Consider the following 19,985-nt stretch of genomic DNA (forward strand, 5'->3'; position numbering starts at 1 on the left):
CCGGGGAATTTAAATAAAAGAGGGGTAATCAGCTGAAAGTGAATATCCCTATAATACTGACAATACAAAAGAACATGGACTGTGGTTTCAATGGCACCTGTACCACAGGGGCAGTATCGAATATCATAAGGGATTTTTCTGTATTTTCCTTCTAAAACAGCTGTAGGGAGAGGGGGTTTGATTCTTATCTTTTTTGCTGCTTCTTGTTAACCTCCTTGCTCAGTCCTTCTTTTTAGCTGCAACATCACAAAAACTCTAAAGTACCATTCAGGCAAGGAAAGTCTAGATGTTCAGACCTAAATTCAGAACTAACAGAGCCACTGGCCTTTGATATTAACAAGTGAATATTAATCTCTTTTATTCAAGTCTGAATGATCCAAAGGAGCTTTGTTAACTGATGGTCACTTCAGTTGTGGTGCCTTGTTTATACAGATTATTTTTAAATGAATTGGTATGGGAGAAAGCAGGTCCTTTTTTAACTTTATGAAATCTTTTGATTCTGTTCTTTTTTTCTACCTTTGATTCTGATTTACTTTGTTCCTGCTTTACATTTTAGGCATCCTACCAGTTCTTCATTGATTTTGTTCTCCAAAGGGTTTTGGAGTTTTCCAAAAGTGGTGTTTTTGGTTTAAAGTATTGAATTGATTTTATTTTATTTTATTTTATTTTATTTTTGAGGGGTGAGAAGGGGAAAGGACTGAGGCTAGAATTATACACATACATACACATTTGATTTTTTTTCCCTGTAGTTATATCCCACATTATCTGTTGAGAGCTCAAAACAGGGCCAATCAGGGACTCCTTTCATTTTAGTTCTAAACAACATCTCTGTGTGAATGGTTTTGCTAAAAACAAGTGCCTGGCCAGAGTAATCAGTGAGCTTTATGGTTGAATGAAGACTTGAACCTGGATTTCCCCAGTCCAAGTCCAACATTTTAACTGTTTTATTGCACAAAGCTGGTGAGGTTGCTAATGATCGCGGACATGATCAATTTGGCAAGTCTTACCTTTTATTTGAAACTTGGTGTCATTGGAATTATAATTCCTTTATAATTACTGGAAAATCTTACATACAATGGAATTCAAAAGCCACTATTTGGGATAAGATTTAATGCATTAATGTTCTGAAGGATATTACATTCCACAATGAATTTTATATTGTACCTCCAAATGATTTGTACTTCCATTTGAGTACAAATACAATCTATTTCCTTCCACTTTCCTCTTTTGCCCCACTAATGTGTGATATGGGGGAAAAAAACAAAACAAAAACCTTATCTTCTTAGAAGGAGGCCAGGCATCTCAGGCATCTTTCACGGAATATAATGAATTATCTGTGGAATCTGTAAATCTTCAAATGGAGTTCCCCTTATTTCTTTAAGAGGAAAGGAAATATTGTAAAGGAAGACACTTAAAAGAGGTTTAGAAAGCATGGTGGAGATGATATGTGTGTATTTGATTTATATCCTGCTTTTCTTCCAGGACCCGAAGAAAATCTGTATCTGCTTGCATATCAACATGTTGCTGTTAAAAATTATCTATCTATCTATCTATCTATCTATCTATCTATCTATCTATCTATCTATCTATCTATCTATCTATCTATCTATCTATCTATCTATCTATCTATCTATCTATCTATCTATCTCCCTTCCTCCCTCCCTCCCTCCCTTTGGGTTGAATCCTGGTGTCTAACTACCATCTTTCTTTTCTCTGATAATGCAGATTGCTTGTCTAATGTCTTCTGGGGCGGCCTTCATAAATGTAAATAAACAAACACATGCATTCTATCTCATTTATAACAGAGCTTTTAAATTCACTTGTATATAAGAGTTTCTAATTTTACATCACTGTTGTGGAATCAGGGGGCTTTATTATACAGATGAATCTACCTATATGTAGTTTTGATTATGCTTTTCCTGGACACCACTCATCTGTAAGGCTGTTGTATTCACCATCCCTTTCTTACTCTATATTCACAAATTGTTGCTAACCTGGTTGCTGTTTTTCTAGCCTTGATTTCTGTAAAATGCATGGACATCACTCTACAGAGCTGCATACATTTTAGAGTATTAAAGCCGGTAGAGTTGTAAAATAGAAGAGCTCTCTAATTCTGCTCTATTAACTCAGAAAGGAAATTAGAATAATGTGAATTACAACACTAACAATAAAATAAATACTGGGAATTTTTCAAAAATTTCTAGAATATTACCATGCGCACGCACACACCCACACACAGACATATGCATTTGGTCATGCCCGTTTTATTTTATTTTTTCCTAATTTTCAGAATATACCACATAGTTTAAAGACACTTCTGAGTAAATAATGTGAATGAAGAGAGTATTTGCATGTCTACTTTTTTTTAATGGTACCATATATCAAACCATTAATGGCAACATCATTTTCTATGGTATGTCAGTTGCCACATTTTCACTGGGGAACATAATGTTCTGTTGAAGTTACAAAAAGAAGCAGAGGACATTAATGGTTATATTTTTAATGGACAACAAACAATAGCTATTGAATAGTTTTTCCTAGCTTATTTATTTACTTATTTCTTTATTTATGGTGCTTTTATTCCACCCAGTAGCAAGTGCTTTCTGATTTCATTGTACTGTTTCTAATTTATGAGAGCAGTACTTAAATCTCAACAACCCATTTTTTAAGGGGATTCTGGCCTGCATCTTTTGTAAAGGCTGTAATTTTTCATGTCTGATCTGCCCTGACTGTCAGCTGTTTTACCCTAAGGGATTCTGAGAGTTTTTTGAGTTCAAACCATAAGAACATAAAGAATAATCATACTAAATCAGGCCAAGGGTCATCTAAGTTCAGGTTTTGTTTTTCATAATGCCCCACAAGGTACTTCAGGGATGCCCATAAAGATGGAGATGGAGACATGCCCCTCCAGCTACAATTGCTTCCATGCAAGTGTTATTTAGAGGCCCCACCCAGAAATAGTGGTCCTTGATAGACCTCTCCCCCTGAATGTGTCCATTCTCTTTTTAAAATTGTGCAGGTTAGCAGCCATCATTACACCTTAAGGTAAAAAAGAGGTTTAAAAAGTGCTTTCTTTTTTCCTGTTCTAAATCTTTTTCCAGTCACTTTGACTTGGTAATTCCCAGTCTTGGTATCTTGCATAAGAGATAAGCTTTTCTCCCTGTCCACTCTCTCCATGACATGTATGATTTTATATACTAGGTCATGCACCCACTCAGCTGCATTTTTTCTAAGTTAAATAGTCCCAAACATTCTAGCTTTTTCACAAGAAGGTTTTTGAACACCTGATAATATTGTTTGCTATCTCCTGTACCTTTACCAACTACAAATTCATTCATTCATTCATTCATTCATTCATTCATTCATTCATTCATTCATTCATTCATTCATTCCATTCCATTCCATTCCATTCCATTCCCAGCTGCATTTTCAACTTTCTAAGTCCATCTAACCCAGTACATACCAAGTCTTTTATAACTTTGCAGTCATAACATTTTGCATGTAGCTATTGGGACCAATGGAGTTCCAAGCAACCTCTTAGAACTGTGAATTTCAAGGCCAATAGCAAAGAAGTTACATAGCAGTATTTGGGCTATGAAAAAAAAAAAATCCAGCAGAGTGACTGAACAGTTTTAATTCCAAAACTAGGTATCTACACCCTGATTGAACTTGATGTAGAAAATCAGTTTAATCCAAGAGAATCTGGATCTGATCAGCTACTACAAGGTTTGTGTTTAAATACAAGAAATATAAAGTCACAGAGAACTGGTTGAGGGAAGGGGAGAGGTGATTCACCTCTACCTATCAACAGTCTTCCTGCTGTTGTTCCTTCAGGGATGATACTGGATCATTCAAATTTTGTAGACACGGTTCTGAACAATCATAAGTGGTTCATAAGTATACCTTCTGCTCTACCAAACATTTATCTGTCCCAATTAATATTTGGTCTCATATTTTTTTATTAGATATTCTGTTCAGGATGAACCAGTGTTCTTAAGGTAGCAGATTTAGGAGTGAGTCATTTGTCATAGAAATAGCTTAGTTTAGGTTAGTTCAGGCATGGCTGAAACTGTAGACATCCACAAGGCTGGATGTCTATTGCAGGGTGTACAGGAGACCTATTCTGTGATGGTGAGAGCCACCAAGAAAGCTTTCTTCTCTGCCTTCTTCACATCCTCACAGAATAAACTGATAATGGTTTTCATACGGTATGAGATTTTCTTACTAGAATGTTAGAAGAAAGAGTACAGAATACTGAAAGGAAAATGCTGTTTTTTAACTGTATATGTGTACAGGTTGCATCAGCTTCTGTTCCCTAGGGAGTAATTGAAACATACAATTTGACCATGCAACTGTACAATATGGGTTTGTCCCACTATTGTCCCATTTTGGTTTAATATCCAAATATGCATTAATACAGTTTCTTAATTCAGTGTTATGGTTAATGTGATGCTGAATTATATACCGACATTTTGGAATTCATCAATATATGAATAACTTTGGATTTATTGACCATGGGCTGTAGGGAAAGAATTTATTCTATCATGATGGAAAGACTAAAAATGTTAGATTAATTGTATATGTTCACTCTCTGCCTATGGATTTGTTTTCTATTTATGTAATGGAAATATTCTCCATGTGTAGAGGTTTAATGTTGTGTTTTAAAACTGTTTTCTATATGTTGATAATGAGCTGTTTTCTATATACCTGTTCATGTTTTTGCATTTTTTTCTTTTCTTTTTTTATGTGTATCTTTATGTTTTTCTTATGTTTTTCTTCTTTTACTTTATTTGTTGTACATTAAAAGAAATAAAAATATCATAAATAAATAATGCAAGGACCAAGAGATGATCCTGGAATATGATTTGGGTATATAATGTCTTTTGTTTCACATTATTACATAAAATTGCTAGGAAAAATACTCCAAAGCTTTGGAGTAAAAGGCTACCAATAGAGTGATGACACTAAATTCTATTTTGCTCAATATAACTTAACTTTGAACATTCCCTTAGCATTTGTAGCAGGCTGAAAGAGGGTAAAGAACCCATATTACATTTTAAAAATGCAGTGTATGTTGGAATTTGGAATTCATAGTGGTTAGGAAAGGAAACATTTTCTTAAAAGTTCAAGATTATATTTTACACTAGGTATGGAGTTTCAGAAGGTGGAAGTGGCGAGGACTCCATTGCACAAGTAGATCGTATATAGCAGCTGTAATCTTTGACATGCTGTTGAATTATCTACATCTTATTTGCATATTGTCTAAACATTGCAGTGTTCCCTCTCAAGAGGTACCCTTAACAGCATGCAGAAGCATTAACTACTACAAAATGGCATAACTAGGCTCTTGATCAGTATATTATACAATGACTATATAATTTCAATATTGAAGGATCTCCAATTTTTGTCTGCTTCTTTCATGATACTATTTCAGGTGCTAGTCTTAATTTTTAAAGCATCATCGCCTAACTATTTGAAGGGCCACCTGTCTTGTTATGAACCTGCTGAGTTCTTAACATCTATAAGAGGGCCATTCTGAGATCAATTCCCTTGCAGCAATCCCCACCTTGGGAATATGGAAATCGCTTTTTTGAGTGGCTCCCAAAGTGTGAGCTCTAAATAATATCCTATGTTTCATTTCCAAAGCATCCCAAAGGCACCTAAACCCACCATGTGTTTTTCCCAATTTGTCATCACCCATCCATGGTGAGAACAAATTTGTCTGGAATGACTTTGAACTCATAGGGTGCACTTTAGCTTAATCTTCCTCTGCCTAAATTAAGCTATAGCTGAGCACTGAAACCAGTCAATAGCTGTTAATGCCCAACCCTGTAAACTTTAGTGCTGCTCTGTGAATCAACAAATGACCCTAGGAAGCAAAAAAAGAAAAAAAAGGACTTTGTTTCACTATGACACCATTCTAGGTTGCTTTTTGAACTGTTTAGCCCAATAGTTCCTGTAAGTCAGCAAGTGAATTGAACAAGCCTCCTTTTTCTTGTATCCAACATGTTCAAACTGATCTCCATCGAGATGGACTGTGAAATGGAGCTGGGGCATTGCTTGTAGTCTAGCCTATGTCCCCAAAGTATCTCTGAATCAAGGAAGTAAAGAAAACCTAGTTGTAAGCAAAGTGGCAAAACAGTACTGTTTCTAGGTATTTGCACAGCATTGCCACAGGATTGGGACTGTCAGCGTTGTGCACTAGGCCATGCCACGTGCTGCCACAGAGGCCCATTCAAGGTCCACAAATGGAGGGCTCAATGAAATGCACTCCCTTTTGGAGCTAAAACGTTGTCCTGCTTTTTCAGTCTTCAGACAGAGTATTCAAACACATTGTTGTAATTTAGCTTTTTAAAGGGGGTTTAAGTGTTGTTTCACAGCCACTGTTATCTCGATGTTTTACATTGTAATTATTGCGGTATACCATCATGGCGTTTCTTAGACATGTAGTGTAAAACTATTCTAAATAATAGTCAAATCACAGTTCAATATAGGGAAACACGTTTACCCTTTACAACTGGAATCCTCTGCAAAGTGACTTGAGTTTAAACCAAATTTAGTATATTGCACCTCATTCCCAAGTAAGAGACAAACTGTGAAATTCATCACAGAAGTTTCTTTTATCCATATCCCAGAAAATTATTGTCACTGTAATAAAAGTGGAAAGTGTAGATAGGTATATCATGCTATCCTTGTTACCAGGCACACTTTCCCTAAATCCTTCTTAATACCACCTCATTTCCATTTTCTCACATTAATCATAAATATTGGTCCTGCAGGTTTAGCATTTGAGGTTAAGTGTTAGCATCATTTGCTACCTCTTCTCAATAATAAGTTGAACACATTTTATACTCCATAATATTACTGTCTCATTTGCTTTATGTCTAGCATTTCATGTATAAGAGTCTGGTATATGATGTGGTGCTGATAAATTAGTACTGTCAGAGTTTCTCATTTTGTAGTGTCACTGATTTTGTGTCACTGATATTAAATTTGAATTATTAACCACAGGAGCAACAATTGCGATAAAGGTTGGCCTCTACTGAAGAAAGACATCATATATGTCAACAAATATGTTATGAGAGATACAGGTAGTCCTTGTTTAACAACTGCCTCATTTAGCAACTGTTTGCAGCTAGACAATGATAAAAAAAAATAATTTTACAACCAGTCCTTGCATTTAGACCTTCGCAGGTCTGTAAAGCAAAGGAAAGCTGAAGTAAGATCCTAAGCACAGTTGTGGTTTCACTTAGCAACTGCTTCACTTAAGAACATTGTGGTCGCTAAACAAGGACTACCTGAATAAGTAAATATTGCTATGCAGCTGAGAAGTGAAAGTCATAAAAGAATTCAGAGATACATTGCTTCCTGATTTCTCTGTTTTAAAATGCTTTATATTAAAGTGCATTATTTTCAGTGTTTGAGTACCAGTCATGGGCAATTATCAAGTACACAAACAATTTGGATGCGGCAAGCAAAATATGTATAACTTGTATCATATATATACAAAATACCCAATCTCATAACTGTTTGATTAAGGGCTTTTCTATACTTCCCAGCTGTTCCAATGCCGAAACAGACTCCGAACCATTTCAGGAAGGCCAGAAACTAATGGTGTCACCCTCTCTTAATTGTCCACTCACCATCAAAGTGACCTCAGGGGATGTTTTTCTACTCTACTTCTAAAGGACACTTTTCTGATTTATCACCTCAGGCAATTGGGATAGTTTGTTCAGTTTGTTGTGGGCTCGCTCTGCAGTCCATTGGCTACTTGGCAGAGCAGGAAATGTTTCTTGACTGACTCAGTACTTACTATGTTCTCTAATACCTTTTAAAGCTGCATTTTATCATGAGTGCTAGAATAGCACAATGGCTCTAACTCGTCCCTTGTAAATACAATAGATGACTTGTGGTTCAAATCCTGGCAGAAACTTTTTTAATTACTCCTTTCCTTTCCCTGAACTTCCTACTTTTGTCTGTACTTTTCTCTTTTTCTCTTAACCTCCACTGGTGCGCTGTTTCAGCATTTCTCAGTCATCAGAAGGGTTTCACCATCAACTCCCATCCACATCATGCCATAGTAACGGCCCTTTGGTGTTTAGGTACTTTGAGTTAAGCATGCCATGAGGGAGGCAGAGTACCTGTTGGATTCACTGGCAATAAAGGTTGGGGTCCTGGCTAGATGCAGTTGGCGCTCTGTGTCTGCTACATGCTGTTTAATGAGTGCTTTGGCCTGGTCAGATCCCATGCTGAGTAGAAGGCCTGGAGAGAAGCCCAAGGATGAGATTTTAGTCACCACTTCCTGTTTCCTTGTGGACTGAAAATCATCCCTCATAGTTAATGGGGCAAGGCCAAGAGGAAAAAAGGAGCGTCTGAGCCAATAATTGAGTATGGTCACCCAGACTCTAGTCTCCACTTTCGTGAGGCCTGTCTCTAGTCTCAGGGTAGTGTTGCTACCAGCAAGACTTGGGATAAAGTAGTTTTTCTCACTCCTAGTCAAAATACCCTTAGCTAAGTCCTCAATAACATTTCCTTTGAGACTCCCTGCCAGATGTTCACATTGCTGGATAAATACTCCTACTTGTCTTTTGGGCTTATCAGCATCTGGTATGGCTAGGCCTTGTCAAAGCAGTCCCACTGCTGGCCTTTGCTGGTATTCTGTGCATGTTCATTTCTGCTGGCATTTCTGGGAAAGCAACCAAAGCAAAACAGCCAAGCGAATGAACTCAAGACATGTCTGCGAACTGAAGAAGAGCCAGATCCCATAGGCCTACCCAACCTATCTGGACAGCATCAAGTTCTGTAGGGGAAAATATTTGCTGCATGTCAGAATGATTATAATAGTAGAAAATATATGTAGCTCAGGCTTGAACTGTAAAGTCCTTGGTGCTCTCTGAGCTTGGATGTTTGCTTGCAGATGTTTCATTATCCAACTAGGTAACATCATCAGTGCTCTGATGATACCTAGTCAGGTAATGAAATGTCTGCAAGCAAACAACCAAGCTCAGAGAGCATCAAGGACTCCAGAATTATTCTAATCATGCATTACCTGGCAAGCTGGATTTCAGTCCACATTTTTTGTTGCCTTGATGGACCACCCTATGTGAGCTCCACCTAAAGTCTGAAGGAGGAAAGTCTAATTGAGAACTATGTTTTCATCTGTGTTGATTATTAAAGGAAAATCACAGTAGAGGTCTACTTCTATGTAGTCTAAAATACCTTTTGTACTGTTGTAGCATATTATATAGGCAAGAGATTTGTATGGGATAGGTTGTCCTGGGAGACTATTCAGTGGTCCAAATCAATCTGAACTGATTGGGAGTGTGAAATGGATGCAAGAAATCAAACTGAATGTGTCCAAATCAGTTCAGGAAACTGCGAATTGTTTACCTATATGGACTCATGTGCTTTAATGGTCCTAATAGATGTGAATAAGATGGGTATAACTTGATGATTCATTTGGCAGTTTTGAACCTCTGAGTCAGATTGTTCTTCTGAATCAGTTCAAACATCTGAAGTGAACTGAATTAAAACTGCCTGTTGGCTAGAGAGAAAGTGGCTAATTTTAAAGGCAAGATTTGTGCTGAGGATTTTAAAAATTCCTTACAAAGCTTCTTTAGAACTGCAAGTACTCATTCTAATAACTGTTAATTATTTATAATGACATATCATCCCCATTAGAACAGCAATTGCACTGCCACATATTTAGTATCATGTCAGCATACCCACCCAATTACACAGAAGCCTTAGAAATATATTCAGTCAAAAGTATAAATCTGTACATGAAGAGCATTTAATTTTCTTCTCTAAAATAGGGATGCATGAGAAATGCAATTCATCATAATGTTTAGATAAATATACCAGTTTCAGAACTGCCTAATATATTGGACAACCAAACCTGTGTTGAATTTGCACGAGATTGCCTAATTGGTTGCCAGTAGTAAAATAAGAGTTGCTGCTGGTTTTTTCTTTTGTTTCAAATATGGATGCTGCATTTCAAGCCAAAGATAAAATCATCAATCTGGGCTTGCTGTCAACTGGCTGGAAGAGGGAAGTCCAGAAGCTTGGCAAAGAACTAACCTAGTTGTGAAAAGGCCAGCCAACAGCAGGATTCTAGTAATGGTGTCTGGTCATGGAGCTCCAAGCCAGGGAGATCGTGCATAGTTTTTAGAATAAGGGGCAACAGCATATATACTGGCTGTTATATTCCTATTCATTTTCCCACTGCCACTATCTGAAACCAAAACTTGATGTTCTTTATAATGGGAGTGGCATTGTATATGCCTGAGGTAGAGGGCAGTCAACTTTTCAGATGATAGATATGATTTCATGCAAAGAGGAAGAGGAGGAGGAGATCCTGAGACTGTGTGAGAGTTGACTATCTTGTGAGATTTTGGCCATTTGTAATTTTTCTTATTTTTTGGGAGGTTAATGGTCACCATCTAATAGCTATTCACAGGCTCTGCTTTGCTGATCCTGGACTAAGGTCTTCTTGGAGAACTTTAATATGGTTGTTTAAAAAATAAATCAAATCTTCACTCATGTACAGGTGAAATCTATGGTAAATACCCAAATGTTCATTGAAATATCACAATCAAAATGAATTCAAATTTAGAAATGTGAGTTTTCTTGTAGGGGAATTTTGCTTTAGTTTGATGTATGATATCAAATGTAAACATCAATTATTTACTAGCAAAGTAAAAACTGCAAAAACTCTTAAATCCATTCAAAGTGCAATAGATTCTTAAAACTAAAAGGTCTGATCTAATTAATCAGCCAAAGTGCCAATTTAAATCAATGGATTTGCCTGTCCATGAACTAAGACAACATTTAGCAGTTGAAACCTTTGTGATGGATTAAACATGACAGAAAAGTTCCATTTCTAGAGTAACATAACAAATTGCATAATAGGGAAAGTCAAAGAACCAAGGGCAGATAAAAGTTATCTCTTCCTGAACAAGAAAAATATTGAGGAATGGAAATCCATAACCAGTATTTTGTTTGTATTTATTAGATGCATATACGTTGGCAAATGTTTAAAGTGAAATTGATCAACTTTATAAAAAATGTGCAGAATACATTCTACACATATATATTTTCATAATGAGTAGAAGAGATTCAAATATACTTTTATATTTTGGTAAAATAGGGGTAGATGTACTGGCTATTTCCCTTTCTTTTAGCTAACACAGAAATGACTGGAACATTGGCATATTGCAAAACAATGCATCCATCTCTAATACATTCCATGGACATTCTTAGGAAATAAAAATGATGGGTGGTTGCAGCTCATTTATGTTTAGATATGTGTCCAACTGCTGAGGAAAAAAAAAAAAGAGATAAAACTTGGATGATGAGATGTTCATTGTAGGAGAGTTTGTGTGTGTGTGTTCCTTCAAGTCAGTGTTGACTCCTGGAGACTGCCTGGACTAGTTCCTGCAGTTTTCTTGGCAAGTTTTGTTGCATGTTTTTTTTTTGGAATTGGTTAGTCCTTGCCTTCTTCCTAGGGCTAAGAGAGGGGGACTGGCCTAAAGTCATCCAGTTGGCTTCATGCCTAAGGCTGGACTAGAACTCACGGTCTCCCTGTTTTTAACATGGTATCTTAACCACTACACCAAACTGGCTCACTTGTAGGATCTGAGAATTGTGAAATAGAACAACTTCCTCAGTTTATCATCTGATAAACTCCCCCATGAATAGGTAATCTCCTTTAGTGGCTATGACATGCTCTCAAAATTGGAAACGTGGCCCCAAAATCTTGTCTTTTCATATGACCCAACACATTGTACATGAGCCTATGAATAAGCAGAAGGATTGTATTCAAACTCCAAGAATCCCTCCATGATACACAGGGATCAGGAGAAGGGAATGTTCTTTGATGCTGCTGTAATTCCCTACATTTTATTCTATTTCCATTCATATAAAAAGGAATATATGTGTGAGAATACCAAAATATTTTTAAACAGTGCTTCAAAAGAACCACAGAAATAGGCAGACTTGGCTTGTGGCAGAAGGATCTCTTGTCAGAAGAACCCTTTGAGATTGACCTTTGTAGACCCTCTTTGGAGGCTGCTTGTGAACTTTCTCTTATGAACATTCCAACAGAATACTTTTAAAATGGCTATGTGCTATACTCTGAATATTTTTACAATTCAGAAACCAATTTAGGGGTAAGAAGCATATATAAGCACCAGAACTGCTTCTGTTTAGTTTTGTGCTTTCCCCTCCCAACTTACCCACTGAATTTTGGTGGAGATAAACAAAGGATTTTATCAATATTAGCAAATGAATGGCAATCAAGCAGGATCTTCAGGAGAATATCAAGTAAAATCTAAAACGCTAGAATGAGCACTTTTTTCTTTTGATTTATTTAAACTGTTTTATGGTTTATTATGCCAATCCTATTAGTACAACATATTGATTATGTTTGTACAGCTTTGCCAGCCATTGGGGTAACCAGATGTTACTTACTTAAACTTCCATCATTTTGCACAAGAAAACTACTTAATTATGCCTTGAAGATGTTCAACAAAATTATTGTATTAGAACAATGCATTTCATTTAATGTGTTGCTATATCAACTACTTGAATTCCAACATTAGTACCATATGTAATAAATAAAATGCATCCCATTAAACTCAGAGTCTTATCAGGTTAATAACTGAAGAATCAAAGACGGACTTCTTTGAAAGTATTTGCATTCCAGATGCCATTATCCTTATTCCAGGATTTCATCTCAGGGTAAGGGGTTTTCATTCTTCAAATGTCATCACTATTAAATAGCTGTCTTAATTTCCACAAAAATGATGAATATCAAAGACTAATTCCAGTTCTTCTAAATTATCTAAGGTTTCAGGAATGTAGCTGTTTAATCTGAACACCTTCATTGGAGTCATTGTGAGACAGAAAAATCAAGTTTCGCATTGTTTTGTTATTATAACATGTATGTGTATGCAAGACATACACACACAGATGCACTTACACAATATGAACCTAACAATTTAAAGCTTGCCAGGCTCACTTAGTGAATGCTAAATTTTCCATATGACAGTTTCTGTATTTTCTGATGCACTCTACAGTATTTGAGGATCTGCCAATGCATCTGAATTTATTTTGAATGACAGCACATCTGCCAAATTTCCTAGTTGATTTACTCTATGGACAACATTTTTAATTAGCATTCAATACATGCATCTGCAGCCTAGATGAATTGACAATGTCTATTGGGTACAAAAGTATTTTTGGCTTTAAACCTGCAATGATAATATAATTAATTCACATTGTTATGAGACACATGTGTGATAATAATGTTAATGTGCACACAACAGAACTAGTGTTTCCTATTAAAAAGTTATTTTATTAATTGCTGGGTGTTAAATTGAGAAATAATATCTAATAATATCTAATTTCTTTTTTTCCTGACATGTGCATAAAATACAATAAATCCTCAATTTAACCAACCATTTGGGGGAGGATGTGTCCATTACTATGCCCATTATCTTTGCATCAACTACATAATTTGCGTCATCATGTACTGACACACTTGGTATTATGCAAATGATGGAAATTGAAGGAAATTGAGGGAAATAATGCAAATTCCTTAATTTATGGGTGGTATCTGAATAGAAAATTTGTCGGCTATATCCAAAGTCTTCTGAATTAATAGCAGTGGAGCAACTAAAAAATAAAACATATAAAAACATATTGAAAAGACATTAGAGGTGCTACCAGGTAATCTGGAGAATTGAGAAGACCTTTTGCTGTAATAATTTTCAGATAACAAAGGATACCACAAAGAGACCTGGATAGATATTAATAATTCTAAAATATCCTCTTCCAACCAGGATTCTGAAGTAAACCTTAAAAAAAGACATTCTGAGAATCCAAACTGATACAATAATAATGTCCAGCAACAAAAGCAGCTGTGATTTGAGCCAACCAGTGCCTTTTTATTTATTTATTTTTAAATGTTAGGAGATTAAGAATTAATTAATTAAACAATTTTACAACAATTAATTAAACAATTAAGAAGATGAAAAGAAAGGAAAATAAGTAAAAAGAAATTAGAAACAATAGAAGATTAGATTAAAAGTTTAAAGTACTATTAATTAGTGCTGGAAATAAAAGTATCTTGTATCAGTTTAACACTTCAGAACTTTATTAAAATTAAGTCAATATTCAATAATTAACAACAATAGCCAGTAAAATGTAAGTCAGAATGAAGAATGGAGAATTAGCAAAAATTTCTATCTAATCTAAGAACTGTGTTCTTATTTAATGAACCAAGTCAAAGCTTGGATATTGAAGCCTAAGGTTAAGAGAAACCCTAACATCAGATGTAGCACAAGTCTATCTGTAGAACTGTAACACATAATTGGTTTCCAGGTTAAAATAATTTTTTTGACATTGCTGCATACTTCCACAGCTTAATTTGTCATTCTTCTAGAGAAGGATTGAACCAGCTGGTTTCTTTAATCAACCAACTAACTCTCCTTTAACCTGTACCTGCAACATCTCTCTGTGTTTCCACTTTTGCCCTATGACTTGCCTGGTACTTGAGAGTAAGCTGACTCTTTGGAATCTTTATTCGGTCCTAATAATGATGCTGTGGTACTGTTTCTACCATACAAAGACAAATAAGCTTCAGATATTAAATGGCCAGTTGAATAAAGCTGATGTTATGTGTTTATGGTTACTGTTTTTCTTCTAGGAAATTATTTGCTAGACCAGCTCATTTGTACAGTGGGGGGGGGGGGGGGAGGATCCAAAACTCACCTACTTAAATACAGAAAGAAATTAAAAAGCATAAAACAATGTTTTGGTGTTTTCTGGCTGGTAGAAAATAATTAAAGAGGATACAAATTCAAATACTAAGAAAACAGATTTCTAGAACAAGCATGTATGAAAAAATGTTTCTACCAGATAAGGTACATAATGAACAGTGACCATTTAAGTTTACCAAGTCTTTTTTATTTCCAGCTCTATTCCAACATTTTACTTAAAACTGGGCTGTGGAAGCATTTATTTGAAGACAAATAAGTTAAATCTCTTGGATGAACTGAGTTTTCAAATTGAATCAAGGAATTATTTTGAAACTTTGAGTCAGCTATCCCCAAATCAGCTTGGATGACATGAACATTTCTGTGGCTGTGCACAAATGCTTTTTTTTCCAAAATGGATATGGAAATTCATATTGAATTGACCCTATTATTCAATTTGGACATCCAAAGGAATGTATTTGTAAATGAGAACATTAATAATATACTGCTATTACAGCCAGATAAATCCCTATTTGTCAACTTCTGTTATTGGTTACAACCTAATTTATAGAGAATTGCTAGCATCATAAAGATTTGATTTGAAAAGCATTATTACTGAGAATATTTGATAACATAATTTGGATTAATGTGAACGTATGAGCTATGCCATAAAACAGCAGACAAGATGAAACATCAGGATGTTTTATCAATAAAGACATAAAATGGTTCTTAACAATTCAATCACGGGGCATATAGAATTAGAAAGAAAACCTTCTCAAGTTATTCCAAGCTATCAGAAAACATTTTATCATCTCTTGCTTGAATAACATTGCAAAACTGGATCGTAGTTAAAATTGCTTTACTTGTAAATGATCCGTGATGTAAAGCTTTATTCTAGTAATGGTTGTACGAGATGCTAGTCAGCTAGAAATACAGGATGAGAAACGTGGTGATGGATGGCGTTTATGGCTTTGGAATAACTCCTATATCAGAATGGGGCTGTCTCAGTCTTAAAACCTACACACACAAATACGTACATGCAACATTTCAAATCAAGGTAGCACTAATGATTATTTCCTTCTGCAGGTACAGAAAGAAACATCTGCTGTCAGCAAAAGAGTTACCATTTCTCAGAGTAGGTGAAGGCAATATGTTGTGAGGAGAAATTCACTTCTCTGCTATAAACAAGATTTATTCCAAATTGTTTTTTCACAGAAACCTATTCTTACTTCCAGTCTGTAGTGCTTATAGTTTCTGAAAATGTCTGCTATGATATCTCTATTAGAAATGTTGTTTGAAAATGATAGCTTTGGTTCTGGTGGGGAGATATTCATTTTCTGGTAGTTCTAGAATTCAAGGAATACATCATGCCATATTTCAAACTAAATATTGAACACACTGCACCAAAACATTACTTTTATCTAATTGTGCATTACCAAGTGACAGATTGCCCTGGAAATTTCAGTTTAGTGAATAATTACACCAGTCCCACCATATTGTCAGGTATGTTAATCAAATCAGATATGAAAATGAAGTAGTTACATTATCCTGATTGTTTCTAAGTAAATGTTAATATTCTCTCATGCACTTATTAGTAAGAAGCAATTTACTACAGACTGGAATGCAGCACCCTACCGGTATACGTGAATGAATGTCACTGCTTCAATCTATTTCTGCCTTCAAGTATATTGATTTTTAATGAATAACTTTATTCCTGTATACCAAAAGAAAGAATGAAGTATAATGTATAGTTATGTTTACTAATTACAAAGTGGAAGTTATATATTTGTTTATTCTTATAATTTACCTTGTATGTAAGAAGTATTTTATCTGTCTTTTCTTCCGAAAGCTGAAGACGGCCTATGTGCACGACATTTATCCTCCTCACTTTTGCACAACAGCAATAACATATAGGAAAATTGAAAGAAATAGCTGAACTAAGTACACCCAAGGTGCTTTGTAAGAATTTGAACCTGGGAGTTTCTGGTTCTAACAGGTCACACTAACTACTATGCCACTTGACTCTCTCTTATACAGTCTCTCTCAGATTAAAAGTCCCATGTTCCCAATAAGATGCAGTGTGGAGGATTATAAAGCTGTCCAGTATATTTACAGTAGTATTTTTCACAAGCTTAACTGACCCTATTGTTTTTTAATCTTTCCTAGATGTACATCCAGACAACAACTCTTACAGTGTCCTTAAGTTTAAGTGCTTCTGTCTCTTTGGGCATGCTCTACATCCCCAAGGTTTATATTATCATTTTTCATCCAGAACAAAATGTGCAAAAAAGGAAGAGGAGTTTCAAGGCTGTTGTTACTGCAGCCACCATGCAAAGCAAGCTGATCCAAAAGGGAAATGACAGACCAAATGGCGAGGTCAAAACGGAGCTTTGTGAAAGTCTTGAAACCAACAGTAAGTCATCAGTAGACTTAACCATGGTCAAGAGTGGCAGCACTTCCTAATAGATGTACGTTCACAGGAATGCTTCATAAATTGATCTTTTTCTATCTTGGCTTGCCATGCATGAACCAGAGATGTGTCAAAATTCACGTGGTCATTTTGTTAAAAAGTTTTGAAAAAAGCAAATGTGTGTCCATCTATATGTGTGTGCCTGTGCTATTGATCTGATATATTTAATATGTGCTGGACTATTTATTATATAAGTTTAGCTTTGAGTAATAGTCTTGGCTTAAGATTCCAGTATTACATTAATTGGTACTACAGGTAGTCCTCATTTAGTAACTGCCTCATTTAGTGACTGTTCACAGTTACAGCAGTGATGAAAAAGTAACTTTACAACCGATCCTCACATTTATGACACTTGCAGGTCTGTAAAGCAAAGAAAAGCTGAAGTAAGATCATAAGCACAGTCGTGGTTTCACTTAGTGATCACTTTGCTTAATAACCAAGTTGCCAGTCCCAATTGTAGTTGCTAAACAAGGACTACCTCTGCTATCCATACAGATAACTACTGCACCTACTGTATATAGATAGATTTCCATATTGTTAAAGGTAATATCACCAATATATGTAATATTGGAAATTTAAAATTAATGCTACATCCAGATAAATATCTTATCCATTCACTTTTTAAGCTTCTGAATATTCACCTTCAATTTCTTATCTTCCAAATAATTCTTCCACCTTTTCAGATATAAGGAATGCCATGAACAAAACTATGTGTAGAGATATTTCATCTTGTTTTGATTTTCCTTATTGCAAAGAATAGTTGGTTTATACAGCAACAGTGTTCATTAAGTGGGTAAGGGCAATTCCATCTACCATATTTTACCACGGTGTGCATGTAACCACTTGATATGCAAATAATCTAAAACACTACCTATAAATTACATGGGAATGATAAAATTCTATTTACAAATCAGCAGAATTTTATATAGATGCTCAATTAGAAATTGGATATAGCAAAACCATTGTGACAGCTTTAAAAGAATGTATCAATGTATTGCCTGTATTATAAGCCATCATTTACATATTTTATGATTGTACTAACAAACATGTAATTAGAAAGAGGGCTATATTTCACATCTAGGACTGACCCTTGAATTCTGACACATCTCTAAACAATGTTTTCCTATAATCTAATGATTGCATCGAATGGCAGCATGTTGTCATGGCATGTTATACTAAATTTATACTCACGTTATTGTTTATGCATTCTTATATACTTTAAGAGGGAAATAGATCTGAGCATGATTGACAAGCCTAAAGCAAAAGCTTGAGCAAAAGCTGAATTTGCTTGTTAACGTAGAAGCCTCAATGTCGTAGTTCCCATGCTATTTACTCATATAAGAAGTATCTGTAACATGTTTATTGAAAGCAATCCAGCAATATATGGACAACTTTCATTTAGCCTCTTAAAAAAGATCTAGAAGGCTTTTCTTAAAATATGAAATACAGATTATGTGAAATATTTCATATAAAATATGAAAAATATTAAAAATGCTTCCGCTTTGTGGCTTTATGATAATTTGTAACTTGTAATGAGAAGTTAATAACATTTTTTTTTTTTAAAAGCATACTCCTTGTCCTTAGGATTGCAGAGACTAACCATGAACTATAGTGGATTGGGGGGGGGGGCGGGGGGAGACTGTAGATATTGAAAGGAATCAGTATGATGTAGTGGTTAAGGTGTTGGGTTCCAGCTATGGAAACTCGTCTAGTGACCTTGGGCTAATCAGAACCTGACATGGTTGATATTATAGGAAGGAAAAAAACAAGGAGGGTGTGCCATGTATATGGTCTTGAGCTTCTGGAGGAAAGACATGATATAATTCTGACAAATTAGAAGAATTATGTCTGAATGCTACATATAAGTTTAAAAAGCACACTATAATGAAAGAGGGTATATGTTCCAAAGACATGAATTTTGGGCAAGGATTACAGTCACAGAAATTATAATGAGGATTAAGAGGTTTAGCTCAGTTGGATATAGAGGATTAATTTTATTTACTTCTATTTTAAAGCAATATGATTGTTTGATAACAACTCAAAAAAGGCTTTTAGCAAAATGTATTTCAAAATAGCTATCAGAAAAACAAAATAAATAAATTCATCATTTAATGATAATGGGTGCGCAAAGATCCAATTTATCTGTTTATTTAGAAAAATTTGTCACGCATAACAATTGGATCCTCTCCTTTCCTTCCTCATGACTGTATGCATCCTCAAAATCAGCTCCAAAATCTCCAGTATTCCTCATGCCTCTCCAGTCAAGACACTCTAAAGCAAGTGCCCAAAGATATTAATATTGATTGATTGTCTTGGCATGAGCCAGTCTTTCCAGCATTCTGAATTCCCAAACTACATTTCAGAAGTGAGGATTCAATGAGGATTTTGTAGACATGAAATGACAATCTCATCTTCCATGAGTTCAAAACATCTTGGATTGCTCCATTCCTTGGTTTTGTGCCAAGCTGGAGCAAAGCCCTAGTGCTTACAACTGTCTTAGCTTCACAAAGATTGGAATTCTTTTTTAACTTAGAGGGCCTAGAGTCACTTGTACAGTGATATGGGCAGCATATATAAATTTGAAAATTTATTTATTTATTTATTTGTTTGTTTATTTATTTATTTATTTATTTATGGTTAACCTACCTAGATCCCAAGGCAGCCAGTGGTCCTGAAGATTTAATACAGTTAAAGAAGAAAAACAACTGTCAATGTAATGTTTCTTTTTTTGCTATGCCATGTTGTAAAGTGCCTTG

The 19,985-nt window shown here is 35.3% G+C and overlaps 1 protein-coding gene across 1 annotated transcript in view; it reads left to right on the plus strand.

Annotated features, from left to right (window-relative positions):
* GRM8 (glutamate metabotropic receptor 8) overlaps positions 1-17,222 on the plus strand; it is a 438,099-nt gene extending 420,877 nt beyond the window's left edge. The window contains exon 9 of the mRNA XM_088141669.1: positions 16,926-17,222. Coding sequence (XP_087997795.1) covers positions 16,926-17,222 — 297 coding nt within the window. The remainder of the gene's footprint in view (positions 1-16,925) is intronic.
* The last annotated feature ends 2,763 nt before the right edge of the window (positions 17,223-19,985 follow it).

Source organism: Python bivittatus, unplaced genomic scaffold (assembly GCF_059951505.1).
Source record: "Python bivittatus isolate LINGU-HERP-01145 unplaced genomic scaffold, Pbiv_v1 ctg000330_np1212, whole genome shotgun sequence".
In the NCBI taxonomy this organism is placed as follows: Eukaryota; Metazoa; Chordata; class Lepidosauria; order Squamata; family Pythonidae; genus Python; species Python bivittatus.